The sequence below is a fragment of the Squalius cephalus genome, assembly GCF_949319135.1.
Source record: "Squalius cephalus genome assembly, chromosome: 3".
Classification (NCBI taxonomy): domain Eukaryota; kingdom Metazoa; phylum Chordata; class Actinopteri; order Cypriniformes; family Leuciscidae; genus Squalius; species Squalius cephalus.
The window spans coordinates 60,227,083-60,250,732 of record NC_137124.1 but is presented as its reverse complement, the minus strand read 5'-3'; the positions used below and the strand labels follow the sequence as shown (position 1 = coordinate 60,250,732).

At 39.0% G+C, this 23,650-nt stretch overlaps 1 protein-coding gene across 3 annotated transcripts in view; it reads right to left on the bottom strand.

The window, feature by feature from the left end:
• The window catches only part of pde5ab (phosphodiesterase 5A, cGMP-specific, b), a 58,361-nt gene that overhangs the window by 17,151 nt on the left and 17,560 nt on the right, over positions 1–23,650 (bottom strand). For 2 of the 3 annotated variants that reach the window (XM_079866850.1, XM_079866848.1), the window contains exons 2-11: positions 19,748–20,360; positions 17,320–17,409; positions 17,158–17,229; positions 16,979–17,068; positions 16,764–16,901; positions 14,552–14,619; positions 13,338–13,446; positions 7,104–7,188; positions 5,942–6,117; positions 1,849–1,908 (exon numbers count right to left, since the gene is read on the bottom strand). In XM_079866850.1, coding sequence (XP_079722976.1) covers positions 1,849–1,908; positions 5,942–6,117; positions 7,104–7,188; positions 13,338–13,446; positions 14,552–14,619; positions 16,764–16,901; positions 16,979–17,068; positions 17,158–17,229; positions 17,320–17,409; positions 19,748–20,360 — 1,501 coding nt within the window. The remainder of the gene's footprint in view (positions 1–1,848; positions 1,909–5,941; positions 6,118–7,103; positions 7,189–13,337; positions 13,447–14,551; positions 14,620–16,763; positions 16,902–16,978; positions 17,069–17,157; positions 17,230–17,319; positions 17,410–19,747; positions 20,361–23,650) is intronic. The other variant, XM_079866849.1, reaches the window with a different exon arrangement.

Sequence of the window (23,650 nt, the reverse complement as noted above, 5' to 3'; positions counted from 1 at the left end):
TCAAAGCCTGCGGGCATTCATCATTTCTCAGGAAAGCACTGGCTTTAATCTCGCATTTAGAGTCTTTCTTTTTCATTATTAGAGATTGCATGCTTTTTTTGTCTATTTGGATCTTTTCACTCTATGCAACTCGTGAGTTTTTGGCTACTTTTCAAGCGTTTAAGCTTCCCAAAAACACACGCTGCAATTTACCATCACGCATATGCACTCTGCCAAGAAATAAATATATATGAATGCGCTGTTGCATCTTTAATAACTTCTGAGGCTTAGTTTGCGGTGTTCTTATGAGCCGTTTGCTCGGTTACTCTCACTGTGTCCGAGACTCGGGATCTATTGAAGAAACTCTTACAAAGCAAAAACAAACACTCATTTGTGAACAACACTGAATGAGATCTCACTGTCGTGGGAAATGAACGCGAGCTGTCGTGTTTAATTGAAGCATCTTGTCTAGTTTTCTTCTACAATTAAAACTAATGGATGGTAACATTGTCTTCTATGATGATCAACATGCATAACTCTGTTAAAATCTCAGAAAATGTTATTTAGTTGCAGGACCCTTAAATGCTAAATGACAAATAAAGATATTTTCTTCCAGAAGAATAAATTCTAAACTGTTGAAACGAGTCGCCAGTTATTTCAGTCTCACTTCCTGTTACAATCCAATGTAGCTAATTTGCATAATGCCAGCCTGTGGTCTTGATTGGCTGAACGGCGTCTCTTAGCTCCGCCCTCAAAACACTGTAGTGTATCTGAGACTGGAAGAGTTCGGTTCGTGTTGTTCATGTGGAGAAGACGCTGTTTTCTGAGATTGATACGGTAAAACCCACGCCATCATCACTGTTCGTATCACTGTGATCAAGAGCTGAGATTCAGATATGATAATGAGCGTTTGCTTTCTGACCAATCAGAGCAGAGCAGCTCTCAGAGAGGCGGGGTTTAGAGAGACTGAATCTACGAACGAAGCGTTTCAGACACTGAGAGAGAAGAGCTGATGCTGTAATGGAGATTATGAGGAAATGAAAGTGTTTTTGACGTTGGATGAATGTGAATGTACTGTAGGAGACTTCAAAACACAATCTAAGACACTTTAAGACTATTTAAGGATCTGGGGACACCAAATAAATAGGGGTTTACATCCTATTCCATCATCCTCAAAATGAAGCATATCTTCAGATGTTTTTACATGCTTTATGAATTACACAAATAATGCTAAATCTGCATGCTGACCTTCGCTTCATAAGACTAATTGGTTTAATTAACTCTCAATTGAAGCAGAAATTCTGCCTCTGTCTGCGTTTTAATTGCCTGATTATTCTCAGTCGTAATCAGAGCAAGTTTTCCATACGCTGTGTCCAAGCGACCGGTGGAAATCCCCACAGGGAGTCTGAAGCTATAGGAAACTCCTGGTTTCTCCACAAACACAGTGTAGAATAAGACACAATTACAGCAGACCGTGCGTTACTGCAATTCTATCATGGATATTTATTAAAACGTTATTTTACTAAGTGCCATCCTTCCTCAAAATCAATAATCCCTAAAGAGAATATTGACAAACAACAATTTGCTATCGGATATGGACAGGTGTTTCACATCACATATGCGATTCTATTGTATTGTAAAATTAAAATAACCCACAGTTGGAAAGGCGCTATACCAACCCATCATTGGGATATTTACTGGGTTATTTTTAACCCAACATTATTAAGGGAATAGTATAATGTGTTTATCAGCTATTTTACACATTGAACATGGGTTGTTTGTGTCATGATCAGACAGGAACAGTAATGCTTGATTTGGCATGATGATTTGGCACATTTCAATATGATATAATGATGAATTGCAATTTACCGCAGATACCTGGAGCGCCCGCGTCTCTTCTTCTTCAGCCGACGCGTGATAAGAGAGAACCTGCAGACACACACACACACACACACACACACACACACACACACACACACACACACACGTATGGGATGTTAATGGGTTAACGGGCAGAGAATATGTTCTCATATGTTCTGTTACTGTCACTGTAAATCTGCTTTGATGCAATCTATGTTGTATAACAGAACAGAATAACAGTAGAACTGTATAACAGAAGCGCTGTATAAATGAAGGAGACTTGACTTGACTTGATAATGCAATTCTACAGAATGTCTCCAACAATGTAATTTCCAGTGTAACTGACTGACTGGAAGTCATCGACCACATTCTTATGGCATCTCTCTCTCGACTCATTATTTGATCGGACTGACAAAAAGTGTTTTTAGCCAGCAAAGCACTTTTTTTTCTCTTTTCTTCAGTTTTTCAGTTACTAGTATCTGATTTACAAGTATGAAATTATTGACTCAATGTACATTATTTGCTCTGGCTTTTGTTTTTTAAATGACTTTGTTCAGTTGTTGTGCTTGTTGTCGTCGTCTGCGGCAGGACGTGCTGATTGGTCAGTGTGGTATTAGTCCCGCCCCTCCTCCACTGTGATTGGACGGCTGTGCAAAAAAGTGATGAGTTCTGAAGTGATGAACTTTTACCCAACGTTGAAAACTGTTCCACAAAACTCAAATGATTTTGTCTCATTATAAGAGCTAGAAAATACTCCGTCATCCCGGTTTCCTTTCCGTGAAGTTTGCGGAGCCTGTCACAAAAAATTATCAAAACTCGATAAAACTGCAATATGCGATAACTCATTAAAAAATGGGATATTCGATATGCGATCCGATAATGCTTAAAGTGTGTAAAATAAACTTAATTTATCTTTAAAATATGTTTAAAATTATATAACCTACATGTGTGTTTCACATTCTTTTTGTGACAGTAAAAACACCCCTACAGCTTCTGACAGTGAACATCAGTGTTTTACTGTATATAAGAAGTGTTATTTTAACATCAGTGTAAACCACGGGGTTCAGGGGTTCAGGTTATCCTACATTAGGGTTATTTAACAACACAAACTGAATAATCAAATGTAAAAATAAAACACAGCTTAGTTTTCACTGTATGAATGAAATATATCCTGATTCTTATTAAAGCTACAAAAGTTATTCAGCCGAGAGCAGCGAGTGATTTTCTCTTCGTCTTTTGTTCAAGACTCCAGTTATTGATACGCATATCACGATATATACATCTGTGATATTTTGATCATTTCTATATATTGTGCAGTCCTATAGGCTACTAACAAGCTCTTGTGAGACATCTGAAATCTTGTTTTGGGTTGGTGCATAGATCATATCTTCTTCTTCTGCTCTTTTTCCAGTTGTGTTTTTTAGCAAACCTCATTGCATTACCACAAGCGCCCCCTTCAGGACTGGAGTGTGGATCGCCTGTGACTGACTGTATTCGTCGTCTGACTGTATGCATGTACCCTTACACCCCTGATATCTGAAGTGTTTGGTATGTTTCAGTCCTGAACCGGTGTGGTTTTGTGTCAGCTGTAGGAGACAGACTGAGCGCTTCTGACTCTGACAGCTCCCGTACGCCGGGATAAAAGAACATGGAGGAGTGGGAGGATCATCCACGAGTGTGTAGCAGCAGATTAAAAAACATTTCATAACTTCCAGAACTCAAATGCCTTCCATTTATTAAAAAATAAGCTGGAAAACTAACTTATCTTGATCTTTTGTAAGGTCACAATCAAGGACACATTTCTCAATAGGTCAAAACTCTTCGCACAGTTCTCATAACCTCATAACCCACTTTCAGCTCGGCACAGCCTAAATCTCACATACAAAATGCACTTAAACCACCAAAACACATCAATCATGTCTCAAATTATAAACTAGGAAAGGTTTCACCCAACAAACACACTCTGTCATTCATTAAACACTAACAACAGGCAGAATTATACAATGATTTATTTGGTAAAATTTCAGTTTATGTTACTTGAACAATGTTTACATTACAGCACAAAATTCTGCAATCTTTAGATTCAGAATATATTTCAATATGGTATTACTGTAGAAATGTAGCAAACTGATGCCTAATTCCGTTTTTATTATGTTTTGTACTTAAAATTGACATCTTCACCCTTTATTCAAATATTATGAAATATTTGTTAAAGCTCCAATATGTAGGAATTTTGTAACAAAATTTCCGAAAATAACTTGCACAGTGTGATATATTTCCTCCAGTTGTGTACTTACAATATCTCAAAAATCTCCAAAGATTTTTTATTTCAGAGAAATTCCGATTTTAAATAACTGGCCGTCCCGGAAAAGAAATGTCGCCTCTCAGTGACGCAATGTCCGCACTATCCTTTTTTTCCGGTGTGGACCATGTGATCGGATATTCCACCACACCGGATTTTTATTTTTTATTTTTTTACAACAACTTTATTGAGTTTTTTTTCTTATCACAATAAACAATAAAGACATCTGACAAAGAATAAAAAAAGAATAAAATAAAAAATATGACCCACCACACCGGAATATCGCATGGTCAAATGCGGAAGTGGTGGTTAAAGCGTTATAGCCATAGACTGTATGGTTATAGCTGTTATGGATCACAAACTCTTTGGCGAGTATTGAAGTGCCAACAAAACGAAAGCGTCCATATTCGGATACACGCGGAGTCGCGGACTGTGTGACAAACGGAGGAATAAAACCCGGATAAATATCGGCAGGCGTTTTCGAGATGGAGAGAGCTGCGCGTCAATCTTGGACTTGACAGAGACTCTGCTCTCGCGAGTGTATTGATAGACAGGTAAGACATGCAACTGTCAATAATAGCACTTATAAACAAAGTTATATTGCTCTTTGTACTTCGGTAAGGCTTTTTATCACGTGTGGTGACCGAGATTATGGCAGTACAATTAAATACAATCGGATATGTTGTTAAAAATATATATTTAGTCATTACTTGCAAATGTTCGTTCAAATTTACTTTTAGATATTGGTTTGAACACGTTAAACAACACGGCATTAACCATAAAAACGTAAAACTGCACAACATAAACCAAACAAATCATTTGACAAATAGCTGTATGTTGTAACGGGATAATATAGCATAACATTTCACGTTCCTTGCAGTTCATTAATTATGATGACATAAAATAATACGATCAGACATACAGGTAATACAAAAACGAATAAATTACCTCATCCGTGATCATGATTCATTAATTCCATGTAGATATATCGCTAGATGGTGAAAACGCATTAAAAACGACATCTCCCATCGTCACCTCCTTCATAGCGTCATCAAGCTTCGCCTTTGTTATTGTTGGAAACTGCGCCCTCTTGTGGTCACATACAAAAGTTACATACTGGAGCTTTAAAGATTTTGTAAGAATATTGTGGAGCTGTGCTTGGAGTCAATTGTTTTATTTGTGCTAATAACGCAATGAACCATGACAAATTGTGCAAATAATTATGAACATGCAAAAACAAGAGAGAACCAATGAAATATTAATAACTGATTATCTTGTCGTCAATGCTTGCTTTTTCCTGTCAGCTTTTGGTTTTTTACATGCATTTCTTTTTTTGCATATTAAAGTGTAGTTTGCCTTTTTTCGCCAAATAAGTTTGTCATATATATATATATATATATATCTTAAACAAGTTTAGTGTTTTGTTCTTCCCTCATATTTAAAATATTTTCCTCATATTTGATGGTTTAATCAAACTCGTAGGGTCATTAAATACAAATATCCCCTCTGGACATCACTTTTGGCCACTACTGTATATGTTTGTGTCTGACTGAGAAAATAATTCATATAATTTGCATTGAACACATTTTGTGCCAAAATAACTATTATTCTAAACAACCAAAAAAAACAAAAAAAAAACATGATAGTGCATTTTTTTCTTGCAATTGCGAGTTATAAAGTCTGAATTACGGGATATAAACGTGCAATTCTGAGAAATAAAGTCAGATAAAATTGCATTTTTAAAAATTCCATGGCAGAAACATGGAATAAAATGAGTTAAATGTATAAAATCAGACTCACCTCAAGTGTGACCTCTTGCTTGGCCATGGCTCTTTCCACGGCTTCGTACATCTGTGTGTTCTGGATGCCCAGTCCACAGAAGATCGCAAAGGCCTCGAGAAACTGCTCATCGTTCCTATTAAAGGCTTTGACTTCTCCTGAAGCGTCGTCCATCTTATTGACCAACTGGCACACACCTGCATTCAGAGGCCAAAACACGTATATGTGAATATTTAGCATAAAATAAATATATTTTTGTATATATATTGTTGTTTTTTACCTACTGTATAAGACTTTCATTTTTCCGTGGAACACAAAAAGGGATTTTCTAAAGAATAAACTTGAAATATGGCGAATATGGGCTGCTTTTGAGATACTTTCATGGTATTTTTTGTAATTTTATACAGGTCTCCGTTTACTTTTATTACATGTAAAAAGGTGCCAGCACTTTCTTTATAAATTCACTTTTTGTGATGCATGAAAGAAAGAAGTTCATACAGGTTTGGAATGAATGAGGCCGAATAAATGACCATTTTAATGTTCCACTATTCTTTAAGGCTGAGATCATTAGTGGTTTATCAGCTGTCAGCAACTTAATTAACCTCTATTGTAAGTCTAGATGAAAGGAGATAAAGCAATCAATTAAAAAAAGATTTATTTTCATCACGATTGGCTCAATGAGACTATACAAAATAAGACATAAACCCTTCAGAAGATGACATGCTAAATTATTCTAACCAATTCAGACTTTAATTTTTATACGGTTAATATTGCGCTTGAATTCGACCAGCATCACGATGGTGGTCATTGTTTAGAAACTTAATGACGTCAGTTAAAAATGCATGAGAAATGTTGTGTATGTCTATATTTTTATGCATTCAGAAGAAAATATGAGAGGTGTCTAAGGTGCAAGTACAAAAAAAAAACACCATCAGATGATATTCTGGTCTCTCCGTCCATGTAAATCTATGAGATTTTGTTTTCACTAATTTTCTTTTCTTCTACACTTTCATCTAGTTTCACAATTTGAGGTGTCATTTATTGGTGTGGGATGATTAAGCGTCATATGAGCAATCGTAATATCAATGTTTGTCTTAGTAGCACCACTAATAAATGCTTTTGATCATGTTAGGAACGACGTTGACTAACAGCTCAGATTGTGAAATATTGAAAACACACATACCTATCACTTTATCTTTCTTCCCATTCCTGATTGGCGTGCAGAGAAGACTTTTGATTTGACCGTTCGAGGACTCTAGATTTTCACTCTTCCGAAAAGAAATGAGGGGAAAAAACAAACAAATGCAATTGCAAAGTTTAAAATTCGAGCAGCTTTGGGCAAACGAGGCAGTTTACAGTGCAAAGTGTGGGAAGTGAATGCTTGAATGAATAAAAGCTCTGTTAAATCCCAGAACCATCCAACCCAATCTCACGGCAATTCTTACGAATTTTTACGAGGTGGCTAATTCGTATCGTGCATATTTTACGAGTTGCCCAATTCGTATTAATTCGAACGAATGACCCACCCATGACTCCGCCCCTAGACAAATCGTACGAATTTGTACGAATTATCCACCTTTTACCTTTTACTCATTCGTACGAATTAGCCACCTTTTACCTTTTACTCACTCGTACGAATTAGCCACCTTTTACTCACTCGTACGAATTAGCCACCTTTTACTCATTCGTACGAATTATCCCCCTTTTACCTTTTACTCACTCGTACGAATTAGCCACCTATTACTCATTCGTACGAATTAGCCGCCTTTTACTCACTCGTACGAATTAGCCACCTTTTACTTTTTACTCACTCGTACGAATTATCCCCCTTTTACCTTTTACTCACTCGTACGAATTAGCCACCTATTACTCATTCGTACGAATTAGCCGCCTTTTACTCACTCGTACGAATTAGCCACCTTTTACCTTTTACTCACTCGTACGAATTAGCCACCTTTTACCTTTTACTCATTCGTACGAATTAGCCACCTTTTACCTTTTACTCACTCGTACGAATTAGCCACCTTTTACTCACTCGTACGAATTAGCCACCTTTTACTCATTCGTACGAATTATCCCCCTTTTACCTTTTACTCACTCGTACGAATTAGCCACCTATTACTCATTCGTACGAATTAGCCGCCTTTTACTCACTCGTACGAATTAGCCACCTTTTACTCATTCGTACGAATTAGCCACCTTTTACTCACTCGTATGAATTAGCCACCTTTCACTCATTCGTACGAATTAGCCCCCTTTTACCTTTTACTCACTCGTACGAATTAGCCACCTTTTACTCACTCGTACGAATTAGCCCCCTTTTACTCACTCGTATGAATTAGCCACCTTTCACTCATTCGTACGAATTAGCCACCTTTTACCTTTTACTCACTCGTACGAATTAGCCACCTTTTACTCACTCGTACGAATTAGCCCCCTTTTACTCACTCGTATGAATTAGCCACCTTTTACCTTTTACTCACTCGTACGAATTAGCCACCTTTTACTCATTCGTACAAATTAGCCGCCTTTTACTCACTCGTACGAATTAGCCACCTTTTACTCATTCGTACGAATTAGCCGCCTTTTACTCACTCGTACGAATTAGCCACCTTTCACTCATTCGTACGAATTAGCCGCCTTTTACTCACTCGTACGAATTAGCCACCTTTTACTCATTCGTACGAATTAGCCACCTTTTACTCACTCGTACGAATTAGCCACCTTTTACCTTTTACTCACTCGTACAAATTAGCCACCTTTTACTCACTCGTACGAATTAGCCACCTTTTACTCATTCGTACGAATTAGCAACCTTTTACTCGCTCGTACGAATTAGCCACCTTTTACTCATTCGTACGAATTAGCCACCTTTTACTCATTCGTACGAATTAGCCCCCTTTTACTCGCTCGTACGAATTAGCCCCCTTTTACATTTTACTCATTAGTACGAATTAGCCCCCTTTTACTCGCTCGTACGAATTAGCCCCCTTTTACATTTTACTCATTAGTACGAATTAGCCCCCTTTTACGCGTTCGTACGAATTAGCCACCTTTTACTCACTCGTACGAATTAGCCACCTTTTACTCATTCGTACGAATTAGCCCCCTTTTACTCATTCGTACGAATTAGCCACCTTTTACTCACTCGTACGAATTAGCCACCTTTTACTCACTCGTACGAATTAGCCACCTTTTACTCATTCGTACGAATTAGCCCCCTTTTACTCGCTCGTACGAATTAGCCCCCTTTTACATTTTACTCATTAGTACGAATTAGCCCCCTTTTACTCGCTCGTACGAATTAGCCCCCTTTTACATTTTACTCATTAGTACGAATTAGCCACCTTTTACCTTTTACTCACTCGTACGAATTAGCCACCTTTTACCTTTTACTCATTCGTACGAATTAGCCACCTTTTACCTTTTACTCACTCGTACGAATTAGCCACCTTTTACTCACTCGTACGAATTAGCCACCTTTTACTCATTCGTACGAATTATCCCCCTTTTACCTTTTACTCACTCGTACGAATTAGCCACCTATTACTCATTCGTACGAATTAGCCACCTTTTACTCACTCGTACGAATTAGCCACCTTTTACTCATTCGTACGAATTAGCCACCTTTTACTCACTCGTATGAATTAGCCACCTTTCACTCATTCGTACGAATTAGCCCCCTTTTACCTTTTACTCACTCGTACGAATTAGCCACCTTTTACTCACTCGTACGAATTAGCCCCCTTTTACTCACTCGTATGAATTAGCCACCTTTCACTCATTCGTACGAATTAGCCACCTTTTACCTTTTACTCACTCGTACGAATTAGCCACCTTTTACTCACTCGTACGAATTAGCCCCCTTTTACTCACTCGTATGAATTAGCCACCTTTTACCTTTTACTCACTCGTACGAATTAGCCACCTTTTACTCATTCGTACAAATTAGCCGCCTTTTACTCACTCGTACGAATTAGCCACCTTTTACTCATTCGTACGAATTAGCCGCCTTTTACTCACTCGTACGAATTAGCCACCTTTCACTCATTCGTACGAATTAGCCGCCTTTTACTCACTCGTACGAATTAGCCACCTTTTACTCATTCGTACGAATTAGCCACCTTTTACTCACTCGTACGAATTAGCCACCTTTTACCTTTTACTCACTCGTACAAATTAGCCACCTTTTACTCACTCGTACGAATTAGCCACCTTTTACTCATTCGTACGAATTAGCAACCTTTTACTCGCTCGTACGAATTAGCCACCTTTTACTCATTCGTACGAATTAGCCACCTTTTACTCGTTCGTACGAATTAGCCCCCTTTTACTCGCTCGTACGAATTAGCCCCCTTTTACATTTTACTCATTAGTACGAATTAGCCCCCTTTTACTCGCTCGTACGAATTAGCCCCCTTTTACATTTTACTCATTAGTACGAATTAGCCCCCTTTTACGCGTTCGTACGAATTAGCCACCTTTTACTCACTCGTACGAATTAGCCACCTTTTACTCATTCGTACGAATTAGCCCCCTTTTACTCATTCGTACGAATTAGCCACCTTTTACTCACTCGTACGAATTAGCCACCTTTTACTCACTCGTACGAATTAGCCACCTTTTACTCATTCGTACGAATTAGCCCCCTTTTACTCGCTCGTACGAATTAGCCCCCTTTTACATTTTACTCATTAGTACGAATTAGCCCCCTTTTACGCGCTCGTACGAATTAGCCACCTTTTACTCACTCGTACGAATTAGCAACCTTTTACTCGCTCGTACGAATTAGCCACCTTTTACTCATTCGTACGAATTAGCCACCTTTTACTCATTCGTACGAATTAGCCCCCTTTTACTCGCTCGTACGAATTAGCCCCCTTTTACATTTTACTCATTAGTACGAATTAGCCCCCTTTTACTCACTCGTACGAATTAGCCACCTTTTACTCATTCATACGAATTAGCCACCTTTTACTCACTCGTACGAATTAGCCACCTTTTACCTTTTACTCACTCGTACAAATTAGCCACCTTTTACTCACTCGTACGAATTAGCCACCTTTTACTCATTCGTACGAATTAGCAACCTTTTACTCGCTCGTACGAATTAGCCACCTTTTACTCATTCGTACGAATTAGCCACCTTTTACTCATTCGTACGAATTAGCCCCCTTTTACTCGCTCGTACGAATTAGCCCCCTTTTACATTTTACTCATTAGTACGAATTAGCCCCCTTTTACTCGCTCGTACGAATTAGCCCCCTTTTACATTTTACTCATTAGTACGAATTAGCCCCCTTTTACGCGTTCGTACGAATTAGCCACCTTTTACTCACTCGTACGAATTAGCCACCTTTTACTCATTCGTACGAATTAGCCCCCTTTTACTCATTCGTACGAATTAGCCACCTTTTACTCACTCGTACGAATTAGCCACCTTTTACTCACTCGTACGAATTAGCCACCTTTTACTCATTCGTACGAATTAGCCCCCTTTTACTCGCTCGTACGAATTAGCCCCCTTTTACATTTTACTCATTAGTACGAATTAGCCCCCTTTTACGCGCTCGTACGAATTAGCCACCTTTTACTCACTCGTACGAATTAGCAACCTTTTACTCGCTCGTACGAATTAGCCACCTTTTACTCATTCGTACGAATTAGCCACCTTTTACTCATTCGTACGAATTAGCCCCCTTTTACTCGCTCGTACGAATTAGCCCCCTTTTACATTTTACTCATTAGTACGAATTAGCCCCCTTTTACTCGCTCGTACGAATTAGCCCCCTTTTACATTTTACTCATTAGTACGAATTAGCCACCTTTTACTCGCTCGTACGAATTAGCCACCTTTTACTCGCTCGTACGAATTAGCCCCCTTTTACTCGCTCGTACGAATTAGCCCCCTTTTACGCGCTCGTACGAATTAGCCGCCTTTTACTCGCTCGTACGAATTAGCCACCTTTTACTCGCTCGTACGAATTAGCCCCCTTTTACTCGCTCGTACGAATTAGCCCCCTTTTACTCGCTCGTACGAATTAGCCCCCTTTTACTCGCTCGTACGAATTAGCCCCCTTTTACTCGCTCGTACGAATTAGCCCCCTTTTACGCGCTCGTACGAATTAGCCCCCTTTTACGCGCTCGTACGAATTAGCCCCCTTTTACACGCTCGTACGAATTAGCCGCCTTTTACTCGCTCGTACGAATTAGCCCCCTTTTACTCGCTCGTACGAATTAGCCCCCTTTTACTCGCTCGTACGAATTAGCCCCCTTTTACGCGCTCGTACGAATTAGCCCCCTTTTACGCGCTCGTACGAATTAGCCCCCTTTTACACGCTCGTACGAATTAGCCGCCTTTTACTCGCTCGTACGAATTAGCCGCCTTTTACTCGCTCGTACGAATTAGCCGCCTTTTACTCGCTCGTACGAATTAGCCACCTTTTACTCTCTCGTACGAATTAGCCCCCTTTTACTCGCTCGTACGAATTAGCCCCCTTTTACTCGCTCGTACGAATTAGCCGCCTTTTACTCGCTCGTACGAATTAGCCACCTTTTACTCGCTCGTACGAATTAGCCCCCTTTTACTCGCTCGTACGAATTAGCCCCCTTTTACTCGCTCGTACGAATTAGCCCCCTTTTACGCGCTCGTACGAATTAGCCGCCTTTTACTCGCTCGTACGAATTAGCCGCCTTTTACTCGCTCGTACGAATTAGCCGCCTTTTACTCGCTCGTACGAATTAGCCACCTTTTACTCATTCGTACGAATTAGCCACCTTTTACTCATTCGTGCGAATTAGTCGCCTTTTACTCGCTCGTACAAATTAGCCACCTTTTACTCACTCGTACGAATTAACCGCCTTTTACTCGCTCGTACGAATTAGCCACCTTTTACTGGCTCGTACGAAGTAGCCGCCTTTTACTCGCTCGTACGAATTAGCCACCTTTTACTCGCTCGTACGAATTAGCCACCTTTTACTCGCTCGTACGAATTAGCCGCCTTTTACTCGCTCGTACGAATTATCCCCCTTTTACTGGCTCGTACGAAGTAGCCACCTTTCACTCGCTCGTACGAATTAGCCGCCTTTTACTCATTCGTGCGAATTAACCACCTTTTACTCGCTCATACGAATTAGCCACATTTCACTCGCTCGTACAAAGTAGCCGCCTTTTACTCATTCGTACGAATTAGCCACCTTTTACTGGCTCATACGAAGTAGCCGCCTTTTACTCATTCGTACGAATTAGCCACCTTTTACTGGCTCGTACGAAGTAGCCGCCTTTTACTCATTCATGCGAATTAGCCACCTTTTACTCGCTCATACGAATTCGTACGAATTGGTCGTGAGATAGCGTTGAAACATCGGGATGATCCCATCCCAATGTTTGAATGAATAAGCATTTATGAGCACTTACAGTCCATGGAAATCGCTGGTCCTCGGTGACATCTGTGATGTTCAGCGACTCCATACTGTTCTTGACATAATGAGCGTACATGTAGTTAATCTTGTTGACGTCACATTCCCTGTGAAAGACATCCACAAATGATGAAGCGCTCCTGCTTATAACTACACATCATCACAATCAATCTCATAGATGTGCAACATTGCTAATACTAGCAATGCAGAAAATGGTTTTAGACACAAAAACCACACTACTCTGTAAAAAGTGATCAGCTGATTCAACTTTTTAAAAAAGTGAGGAAATATGTTGCCTTAAAATTACTAAGTAAATAAACTTCATGTGTAATTCCAAAAATCCCAAAAATGAAAATTCTGTCGCTGTTTACTCATCCTAATGTTGTTCCTTTCTTTCTTCTGTGGAACATAAAGGTGAACTGACACTCTTTTCTATTTATAATGAGAGTGAAAATGAAGGGGATCAGGATGTGAAGCTCCAAAATGACCAAAAAAAAAGCCCCATAAAAGTGTTCTTGTAAGTTATATTGCAAGTCTTTTAGGGTGTGTTCACACTTGTAGTTTGGGTTCTTTTGGTCCAGATCAAAAAACAAAATAATACATGTTAGTCCTGGTTTCATTTTTAAGGCCGAACCTAAGTGTGAACACACCCTTAAAGACATAGCTTTGTGTGAGGAAGAGAATATGAAAATCACTGAAAATCTAGACTAAAAGCTCCTTGTGGTTTCATGAAATATACAAGGATGTCCGATTCTTGAATCGTTTAAAGTCCCCTGTGGTCAATAAATGTATCCTCTCAAACTCATTTTTGATCACGTTTTTTCCTTGAAATGTCAGAAACACCAGCGATTTCAAAGCGTGTTTTTGAGACTGTCTTTGGTTTTAAGGAGGAAATACTCAGCAATGCTGTCGACTTATGAATTTACACATGGTTTGTCTTAAAGCAGATTAAAAACAGCACATAGATGGACGGATTTTCACCACAGGGGGACTTTAAAGCACGAGTGTGAGTTGATTTACCTATAAGAGATCAGTATAAGTGAACCTCAAGCATCATATTCAAATAATAAAAAAGACATTCCACTAGAAACTTCAAGGCAGGTGTATTGAAGCTAAAGTCTATAGTCTAAACTCCATATAGCTTAACTTGTATTGAACATTCCTGCTACTTTGCCTTGCATTACATAATAGTAATTTCTATGATAACCCCACCTGTTCGGGAAGTCCACGGATCCTGCAAGCTCCTCATATTCCATGTGAAACACACTGGAGAATGTGTTCTGTAACACAAGCAGAACAGCAATTACTTACACTGCAACTTTAGAGAGGTCTAACAGAGAAGTAGGCCCATATTTCTGAGGCTTTTTAATGCTATTAGTGTCTGGCTTGCCTGTGTAAACTCAACGGCAGTCACATGGTTTAATGTGCCCGTGTTTGTGCATTTCTGGAAGGGTTAGAATTTCCCGCTCATGACGAATGAAGCACAGTTCAGTACGAAACGCATTCAAAAAAAAGTTTGAAACAAACATGCAATAAACTATGAGTTCCATTTCCACATTCCCGACCACATAACAAACACTGAATATGGGTTTGTTGGCAGACTTCGCTTTCCCCAAATCTGAAGACACTTGGAGGATTGCTTATCTGTGATGTGATCGTACATCTCTGTTTTTCCCAATGTTAATCTGTTTCCATAACACTCAACGTGACTGCGAGAAGGAATTCACAGAATTAACGAGCTTTCTTTTTTCACAGCTGAACTTTAGTGCAAAGTCCGAGGACTATAAACACTGTGTAAAGCTGCGGAAACCCAGAGCAGAACTAGGTTTCTAGGTTAACACATGACATCTATGAATTATGATACACAGAACTCCCTCATAAAGATAGCCTTGATCCCCTTCACAACAGCTCACCTAGACATCTAAATGTAGAAGACAGTTCCTTCCTATACGCCTAACCGACGTTTACATGAATATGTAAATATGTGCAGGACGCTTTCCTCTCAATAACAAAATAAAATAAAATATGGAAATGTTTGGTCTTATTTATTTGCTTACTAAATTGTGATTGGTGTTCTCCTCCTTGCATCTTTGTATGCAAACCTTTACACTGCAAATGCAGCGTCATTTACATGTTGATTCTTGCTGACAGAAAACAAGAGCTGATTTGCTGTTCCCATCCTGTTTTTATGCGCATTTTGGGATATCGCATAAAAAACGATGGATGGAAAAGCCAAGATGGGCATAAATTCTTGTAATTAAGTGCATAAGAAACGTATATGCTCAACTGACGTGAATGCATTTTTATTCGATGCACATAAACTATGATGGAAACACATTTACAGGATGCGCAAGAATAAACTCATGTGGCTTTTTCTCAGCGTCAGCTGTGATTGGATAAGTGGAGTAACCAGCAGACCAATGGCATCGCAGCATCTCTAATGTTGGTTTGGTGTTTCTGAAACGCCGGAGTCGAAGTGTGTGATCAGAATGATCTGGTTTAATTCCCTCCAGAAGCGTCTCACACACGAGTGTGTTCCCGAACGCCAGAGAACACGACAGCGTTTATTGTGTTTCGCCTGATGCTCAGAGACACACTTGAGGGAAAAAGCTTCAGTTTATATTTCTGATAATTGCACCAATTTCCTAAGTTGTGACTATTTTGTTCTCTTGAACACATGGGATGGAAATGCTGCTTTATTTGCTTTTTCCAATTTTGATCCAATTTTGAGGTACATTTGCACATTTGAATGGAAACGCATCTAAGTTTAAGACTGTGACGCAGCACAGAAAGCCTGAAGCCTAAGATTACCTACTGTAAAACTGATTAAACACCATTGTTTTCCTGCTTTGCAAGCACGGGTATTTCCTTCAGGAAATGCAGATGTAATTTAAAAATGTTTGGTATTTTGGGAACATTAGGTAAATGTCAGTGGAAAATAAGGAAGCAATTCAGTCTGCTATAAAGGACACAAGTGTCTTAACTCTCTCACTCGGTTCTGGAAATATCCAACACAGCCTCTCTTTTATAATGCCTAAATGCTGAGAATTAGCAGTGGCGAACTATTACCAAAACATAATATTATTGGGGGGGAAAATATACAAGAAAGGGTTACTCTGTAGAGACTAGTCATGCGCCATTACATTTCTGGAATTAATCGAAATAAAAGAGATTTTGTATTTTATATATTTTAATCTTCTAAACAACCCCATAGTTCAGTTGTTCTCAATGTTTTTTGGCCCAAGATTCAGAAAAGCTCAACTCGTCGTCTCCTCGTGAATCTTTGGTGTTTTAAGCATCCTAAATTTTGGATAGCCAACAGAAATGCAAAACATGCTTGATATTCCCATGTTTTACGCTCACACCAATTCTTTGAAAGTTTAAGCTTTTTGGAAGTAAATGTGATGCAGTATGTTGGTCTTACAGCCGTTTCTCTGTCAGTAATGAAGACGGTGCATTCTTGAGCCTGCATGAAAGACAAGATGGTGGCCACCGTTTTCCTCAGTAAAACCTCCAATGACTGCTGCTCCTCAAAGATCAGACTCGCCAGATCCAGCAACACCTACAACACGCCAAGTCACGGTTTATCTGCATCTATACAAACTGATTTCTTACTAAAATGTGGGGAAATCAGCATACCTGGTTTCGCCTGTTCTCCAGCTGCGATGTCTCGTAGAGTTGTGCGTTGTGTAGCACTATACCAGAGAAAGCCAGGTATGAAGAAAAGTCCTTTTCAGATGAAAAATAAAGCCATTATTATAGAGCCAGAACGAGATACAATAAAATGACTATGATATAGAAAGTGCAGAAGTGTTCACCCTCTCGTCCTGCTCTGTGAAGGTGCTGTTCTCTCCACACCTTTTATTGATCGCTTGTGCGACACCAACCACCTTTAAGCATTACATCAGACTCAGCACTCAAGTTTTGATGGTAAATGTTACATATATAAGAGTAAAAATTCAAGATTTTGGATCTCTTACCTCATCTCGGTGGTTTTTGATGGGCAAACACAAGATGCTCTGCGTCTTATATCCCGTAATTTGGTCGACTTCTGCATTAAAGCGTGGATCCTGATGCAGGAAAAACAGTGGGAAACATCAACCCCAAATCCAATTTATTTTGGCATCCGAATTTATCATGGCTTACATTAATATCAGCATTTTAAAAATCAGCTGCCCATTTAATAAGACAATGCATTTTTTAATTATTCAATTTAAAGTGGCCCTATTGTGCTTTTTCCAATATTACCTTTTGTGAATGTAAAAGTGAAAGATCATACATTTATTTTCTCCTAAAAGAAAGAAGCGATTCTGAACTGAAACGAGTCGTCAGTAACTCCAGTCTCACTTCCCGCTGAATCCGCATAAATTTGTAGCTAATTTGCCTAATTCCAGTCTATGGTCTTGATTGGCTGCACAGCGTCTCTTAGCCCCGCCCTCTTTTCCCCTGGTCTCTTAGCTCCGCCCTCAAACACTGTAGTTTATCTGAGACTGGAAGAGTTTGGTTCGTGTTGTTCGTGTCGAGAAGACGCTGTTTTCTGCTGTGTATCAAGAGCTGAGATTCAGATATGATAATGAGCGTTTGGTTTCTGACAAATCACAACAGACTGAGTCATCTGACCAATCAGAGCAGAGCAGCTCTCAGAGAGGCGGGGTTTAGAGAGACTGAATCTTCGAACGAAATGTTTCAGACACTGAGAGAAAGGAGATTATGCTGCAGTGTAAATTATGAGAAAATTAAAGTGTTTTTGACCTTGGATGCATGAAAACCTGTTATAGGAGACGCCAAAACACATCTAGGAGACTTTAGGGTCACTTTAATATTGAGTTTCTACCCCAAAAATCATTTTCACTGCCTTGTTTGATCTCCAATGTAATGTTTAGCTCAAACTGAGGACTATGATGTGTCTGGTTAGCGTGGCCTTGGGACCGTGTGTCGGTTCTCCTATCAACATTGTCATGATTTCATTTTCTTCATATCTTGTGGCTCCAGTGATTCATTTACATGACATTTACAGATTTAGCAGGTCTTGCAACACCAGAGCAACTGCAGTTCTGTTTGGCACAGAAATCACATACTTCACCTTTAAGTAATCAAGACAAATTAAGACAAATAACTTGATTTCTTGATTTCATCATGTTCTAATATTCTAAAACCTCATCATGAAGTTTTCATGTTTATAAGCCTTGCATCTTCATAAGACACAGTGTCTCGCAGGCAAACATGGTTCAGGATTTGCGTTCACCGTAATCAGACACATCCTGTTCTTCACTTTAATCTTTCATTCTTTCTCTCTCATTCCCTGTGTCAGGGAGAAGCGCAATTAAACTAAATTACAAAGAGCTAAAAATACCTGCTATCATTATACAAACTGTTGGTTAGCAACTGAATTGCGTAACAACATTTAAATCTAATCAAAGGCCTTAAGAGATAGCCTAAAATACGTTTCTGAGGAGACTTATAAAGCAGCAAATGTTATTTAAGTCTCTCAAACTGAAGAGTTTCCTTATATGCACATGACAAAATAATATAGAAGCATCAGATAAGACATTAATATGTTAAAATATGACTCATTATCAGTGCAAACAATTCTGTCTGAGACTACTGAGATAAAAGTAAATTTTAAATTTTAACAACTTTGTCTTAATAGTGAGACATTATCTTATTCTTAAGTAACTAGACCATCTCATTAAGACACACGTCTTAAAATACAAGCAAGAGTGTTTATACTATTTTATCCGTACTGGATAATTGGCATTTTTCATTGTGAGCACATAAAGAAGAAAACTAGCATTGTTACTAGAATAGCTTTGCTGTTTTCATGATATTGTTGCTCATGTTGCCACCAATAATTCATATTTATTTTATGCAATTTGTAAGTCATTCTCATTTAAAGTCCCCCTGTGTTGAAAATCCAGCTTTTAATGTTGTCATGTCTATGTGGTGTTTTTAATGTGCTTTAAGACAAACCATGTGTAAGTTCATAAGTCGACAGCATTGCTGAGTATTTCCTCCTTAAAACTGCAGTGAACCAAAGACAGTCTCAAAAACACGCTTTGAAATCGCTGGTGTTTCTGACGTCACAAACTACCTTGTAACCAATCAGATCAACGTGTGATCGTCAACCAGTGGATCTCTGAGCTGAGTGAGTGAGTGGAGGCGGGGCTCATTTGCATATTCATAGAACCGCGCATACTAAATGAGGCAAGGGTGTCGAGTTACTTTCAAACAATTTTAAGGCATTTTCCAAGGAAAAAATATGTCATTTTAGTGATCAAAGATGAGTTTTAAGGGATAAAATAATTGACTTTATAATGTCACATGATGTTCAGCACAGAGATGAATTTAGGTTGTCTCATTTATAGTCAGCACTTAAATGGTAAACCGCAGGTGAAATGACATGCTCACCTCATATGCGTTCTTGATGTTCAGAGGCTGTCCAGTGGCTGCCACATATCCCACAATTCCTTTGTTCCATTCGAGGCGAATGCCGCTGTTTGAAGCCTCTTCAAGAGTGGATCCTTCCGCGACATCAAAGAGCCGGCTAACCAGGAACTTTCTGTTTGAACTGTCCTCTCCAACCAAGAAGAGCGAGTAGCGATCGGCAGCGATCAACTCGTGAGTGTGTAAGAAGATCTTGTGGCAGAGGGCAGTAAGATCCAAGTGACTTGAAACATCGCGTACAAGGTCCAACAAACGAGCACAGCGATCACCATTTTGGCGATCTCCTGAATTCATAATCCCTCCGCCCACATCTGCGCGCTGGGAAGGAGGAAGAGGCATCTGAACCCGTTCTGTGTCGCTTAGGAAAGTCAGCGAACCCTCGGCGTCTTTCACCACAATGGGCCGAAGCGGCCTGTCGAACTCAGACGCTGAGATCTTCCGTGTTGGAGTGGATGGAGCCGGACTCGGGGCATCGGCTGGATGAAGGACCGTTAAAGATTCCTGCGGGGCTTTTGATGCTTCCCTAGACGGCTGAATGGAGTGGACACGCTCAGCAAACCAAGCGTTGACCATTTCCCTTCAAAAGGAAAGCAATCAAAAACATTAGCTCTTGACCTGATCCTCAGCATTTACTAGAGCTGCACGATTAATCGTTAAAAGATGCCAATCTTGATTCAAACATCCATGCGATCTTATGACAACGATTCATCTATGTCTATTAAACCTTTGACAAGTACGATCAACACCGATTCAGATCTGCGTTCTGATCCAGAGAGCCGTTGTCATCAAACAGCTTTTTAACCAGTCTCATTATTTCAGATAATCGTTCAAATTATCACAGAAGTACTGGGATAAAAGTATATTGTTCGGATATAAACACTGATGTCTACGGTAGCGATCAAAATAGAGGGAATTAACTTTTGGAAGTAACTTGATGCTTCAAATGAAGATTGTATCAATTTCATCGTTACACCAGTAGGTGGCGCCAAGTGACTGTTTAAAAAATGTGTTTGTCATTGAATCATTCATTCAAGAGATTTGTTCCAAAACGCTGATTCATCCAGTAATGAAAAGAGTCTTTATGAGTGAGTCATTAGGCGCGTTTCTATAACAGATTTGCGCAACACTTTTGCATTTTTTTTTTCTAAATGTCGACAAAAAACTATTGCAAAATGACGGCGTTTCCATTAACCGCTGTAATGCGACTAAAACTTCATTTTTTACTCTCGCGATCAGTAAAATCATTCCAAAATGGAGGTTTATGTACTAATCCCAGCCACTGCACTGGCCATTATTATTAACCGAAGGAGATGTATATGTGTGTTTTCCAAGCATTAATGGTGAGGAACGACCCTTATACTTGTGAGCGGCACATATGAGGTGTTTCTGGGTGTTTCTCCCTCAGTTCTGCTTCGAGGTCTTGATTTTGGCATTTATTTGAGGTTTAGAATCCATTATTCCTGTAATTCTTTTGTCTTTTATGAATTTAATAAAGAACTCTGTCTCGTATTCTGTCCAAACACACCGCGTCATCTACGTCAGGTGACTGTAAATGCGCAAAAACTGTTTCCATTGCAGTTTTGCGAAATATTTCTTTTTCGAATTGCCTGAAAAACCTCCTCATGCGAGCGTAAAAACTTTTTTTGCGATAAACGGGAGTTTTTGCAAAAATTACGTGTTACCATTGGGCGTATTTTCAATTCGCAATTTCAATTTGCGCAATTTGAAGGGAAATGGAAACGCGGCTATTGAATCATTCAACTCAACCTGATTTTTTTTTTAATATTTCAAATTAATTAAGCATTTTTTTTTAAATAGACTGCAGCGATCAACATTTTGTCAGAACCTCTAGTAAACTAAAACTTGTTATTTTGTTTAATTGTCTATTCAGAATCGTGGGAGAATCATGATCCCTATTTGAAAAAAATAAAAATAAATAAAATGTATCCTCAATTTATCCAGACTCGTACCGCTACCTAGCATGAGAATAACAACTGAATGCATTTTATATGTGGCGTGTACTTCGCTAGTGACAAAGTCCTTTAAGACAAGTCAGGTCATTTGGCGCTCATCTTGGTAAATAAAAGCAAAAATAAAAGTAAGTAAAAGCAACTAGATAATAGTCATTAATGCTTGCATTGTAATGTTACAGTAGCTTAATAAAAGCCACTACATAGTGTTTTGTTTTGACAGATTTGGACGTAATCCACCAGCAAATGTTTTGTCAGTAAATTTTCTGAAATCATGCTAAAGTACTGTATTTTTCAGACTGGTCCGATTAATGTGCATAACAGCAAATAAACTCAATGAAAAAGGCTCTTGTAACTGAAAGATGGCACTTCCATTCCCAGCCGGAGAATCTGTTTCAAATCTTCTATAGTTGACCTACGTAAAGCAAGATAAAACAGCGCAGTCATTTCAAGGTTTTATTGCCAGTTTGCTGAACCTACAGTATATATATGAACAGTTACAAAGGCTCTATGTTAAATTCTCTACGCTTTCATTAGAGGTTGAATGGGACCTTGAGATTAACTGGAAAACCTTGGAGTCTATAAGACCCCACAATCATAACATTAGCTGGTGGATTACATCCAAAATCTGTTAAAACAACACCATGCTTGGCTTTTGTTAAGCTAACATTACAATGCAAGCATTAGAATAGACCATAACAAATGCTTCCAATGAAACGTTTATTATCCGGAGAGGATATTCAAACTCCACCACGGTCTCTATGGACTCAACCTAAATTGTCCTTGGCTAGAATAGTTTAAAGAAATAACACGAGACACCATCCAACCATTTAATAAACATCTAAGTTACTCGTGCTAAGCGAAGATATCCTAGCCAATCAAATAATTAGGATTTGCATGGGCTGTTTTTTCAGTGGTCCAGAAAAAATAACAGTTGGCCAGACGTGAGGGTTAAATGATTCAAGCATAACACAGACAGGTTCTCAAAACTATTGACTTTTAACAATAACTCTGGCGACTTTCTCCATACGTTGGGATTCTCTGAGTGCGGAGCGGTAGGTGCTACACACTGACAGAAGCAGAACAAGGTTTGGGAGAATTTATACACTTTTTTAACTCAAATCTCAAATCAAGATCTCAATCTGATGACGCATCTATAATCTGGTTTGTTGAAAATAACGACGTGTGAAACTATCCGCTAATGTATGTTCTTGTCGATGGATGCACATGCTGGCTCCCCAATTATACATTACAACAGCGATAATCAAGAAACCGTGAACAAAACGGTCACTCTTTGTAAACTTTGTTCAATACGAGCGCCGTTTGCTCGAACATGACCGGTCATTTACCCTGAACTGCACACGTCGCTATCTGTGTTTAATCTAAACTCATTTAAGCTTTGCCAATTTAAATATTCAAGAGCAAGACGCGAAAGAGAACTCGCGTGCGCTGTGAAAAGATTAGTGTGTGTGTGTGTGTGTGTGTGTGTGCACTCATCCGAAGTGCACACACGTCTCAGACAGAGCGCAAATATTACGTTTTCTATCAAGTCTTACGCTTGAATGGACAAATTCACACAAAAATGATGTCAACATGCCCGTCGGTTACGTCTTCTGTGAATGAATCAGTCGAGGCATGTGTATCAGTGTATTGGATCCGTGCATTATGTCTTAAAGTGACAGCAGCCTAATATTCCTGCTGTCTGTGTTTATAATGTTAATCAAACATCAAAAGACAAGGAAATCACTCACAGCTCTGGACTGAATAGCTTTTGTAACTTTAATAAGGATTAATCTTCCATTTATACAGTTGAATATGCCAAGTTATTTTACATTTGATTACTTCTGTACTTCAGTTTCTAAAAAGCACTGTTTATTTTATTAGTATCTTTGCTCTA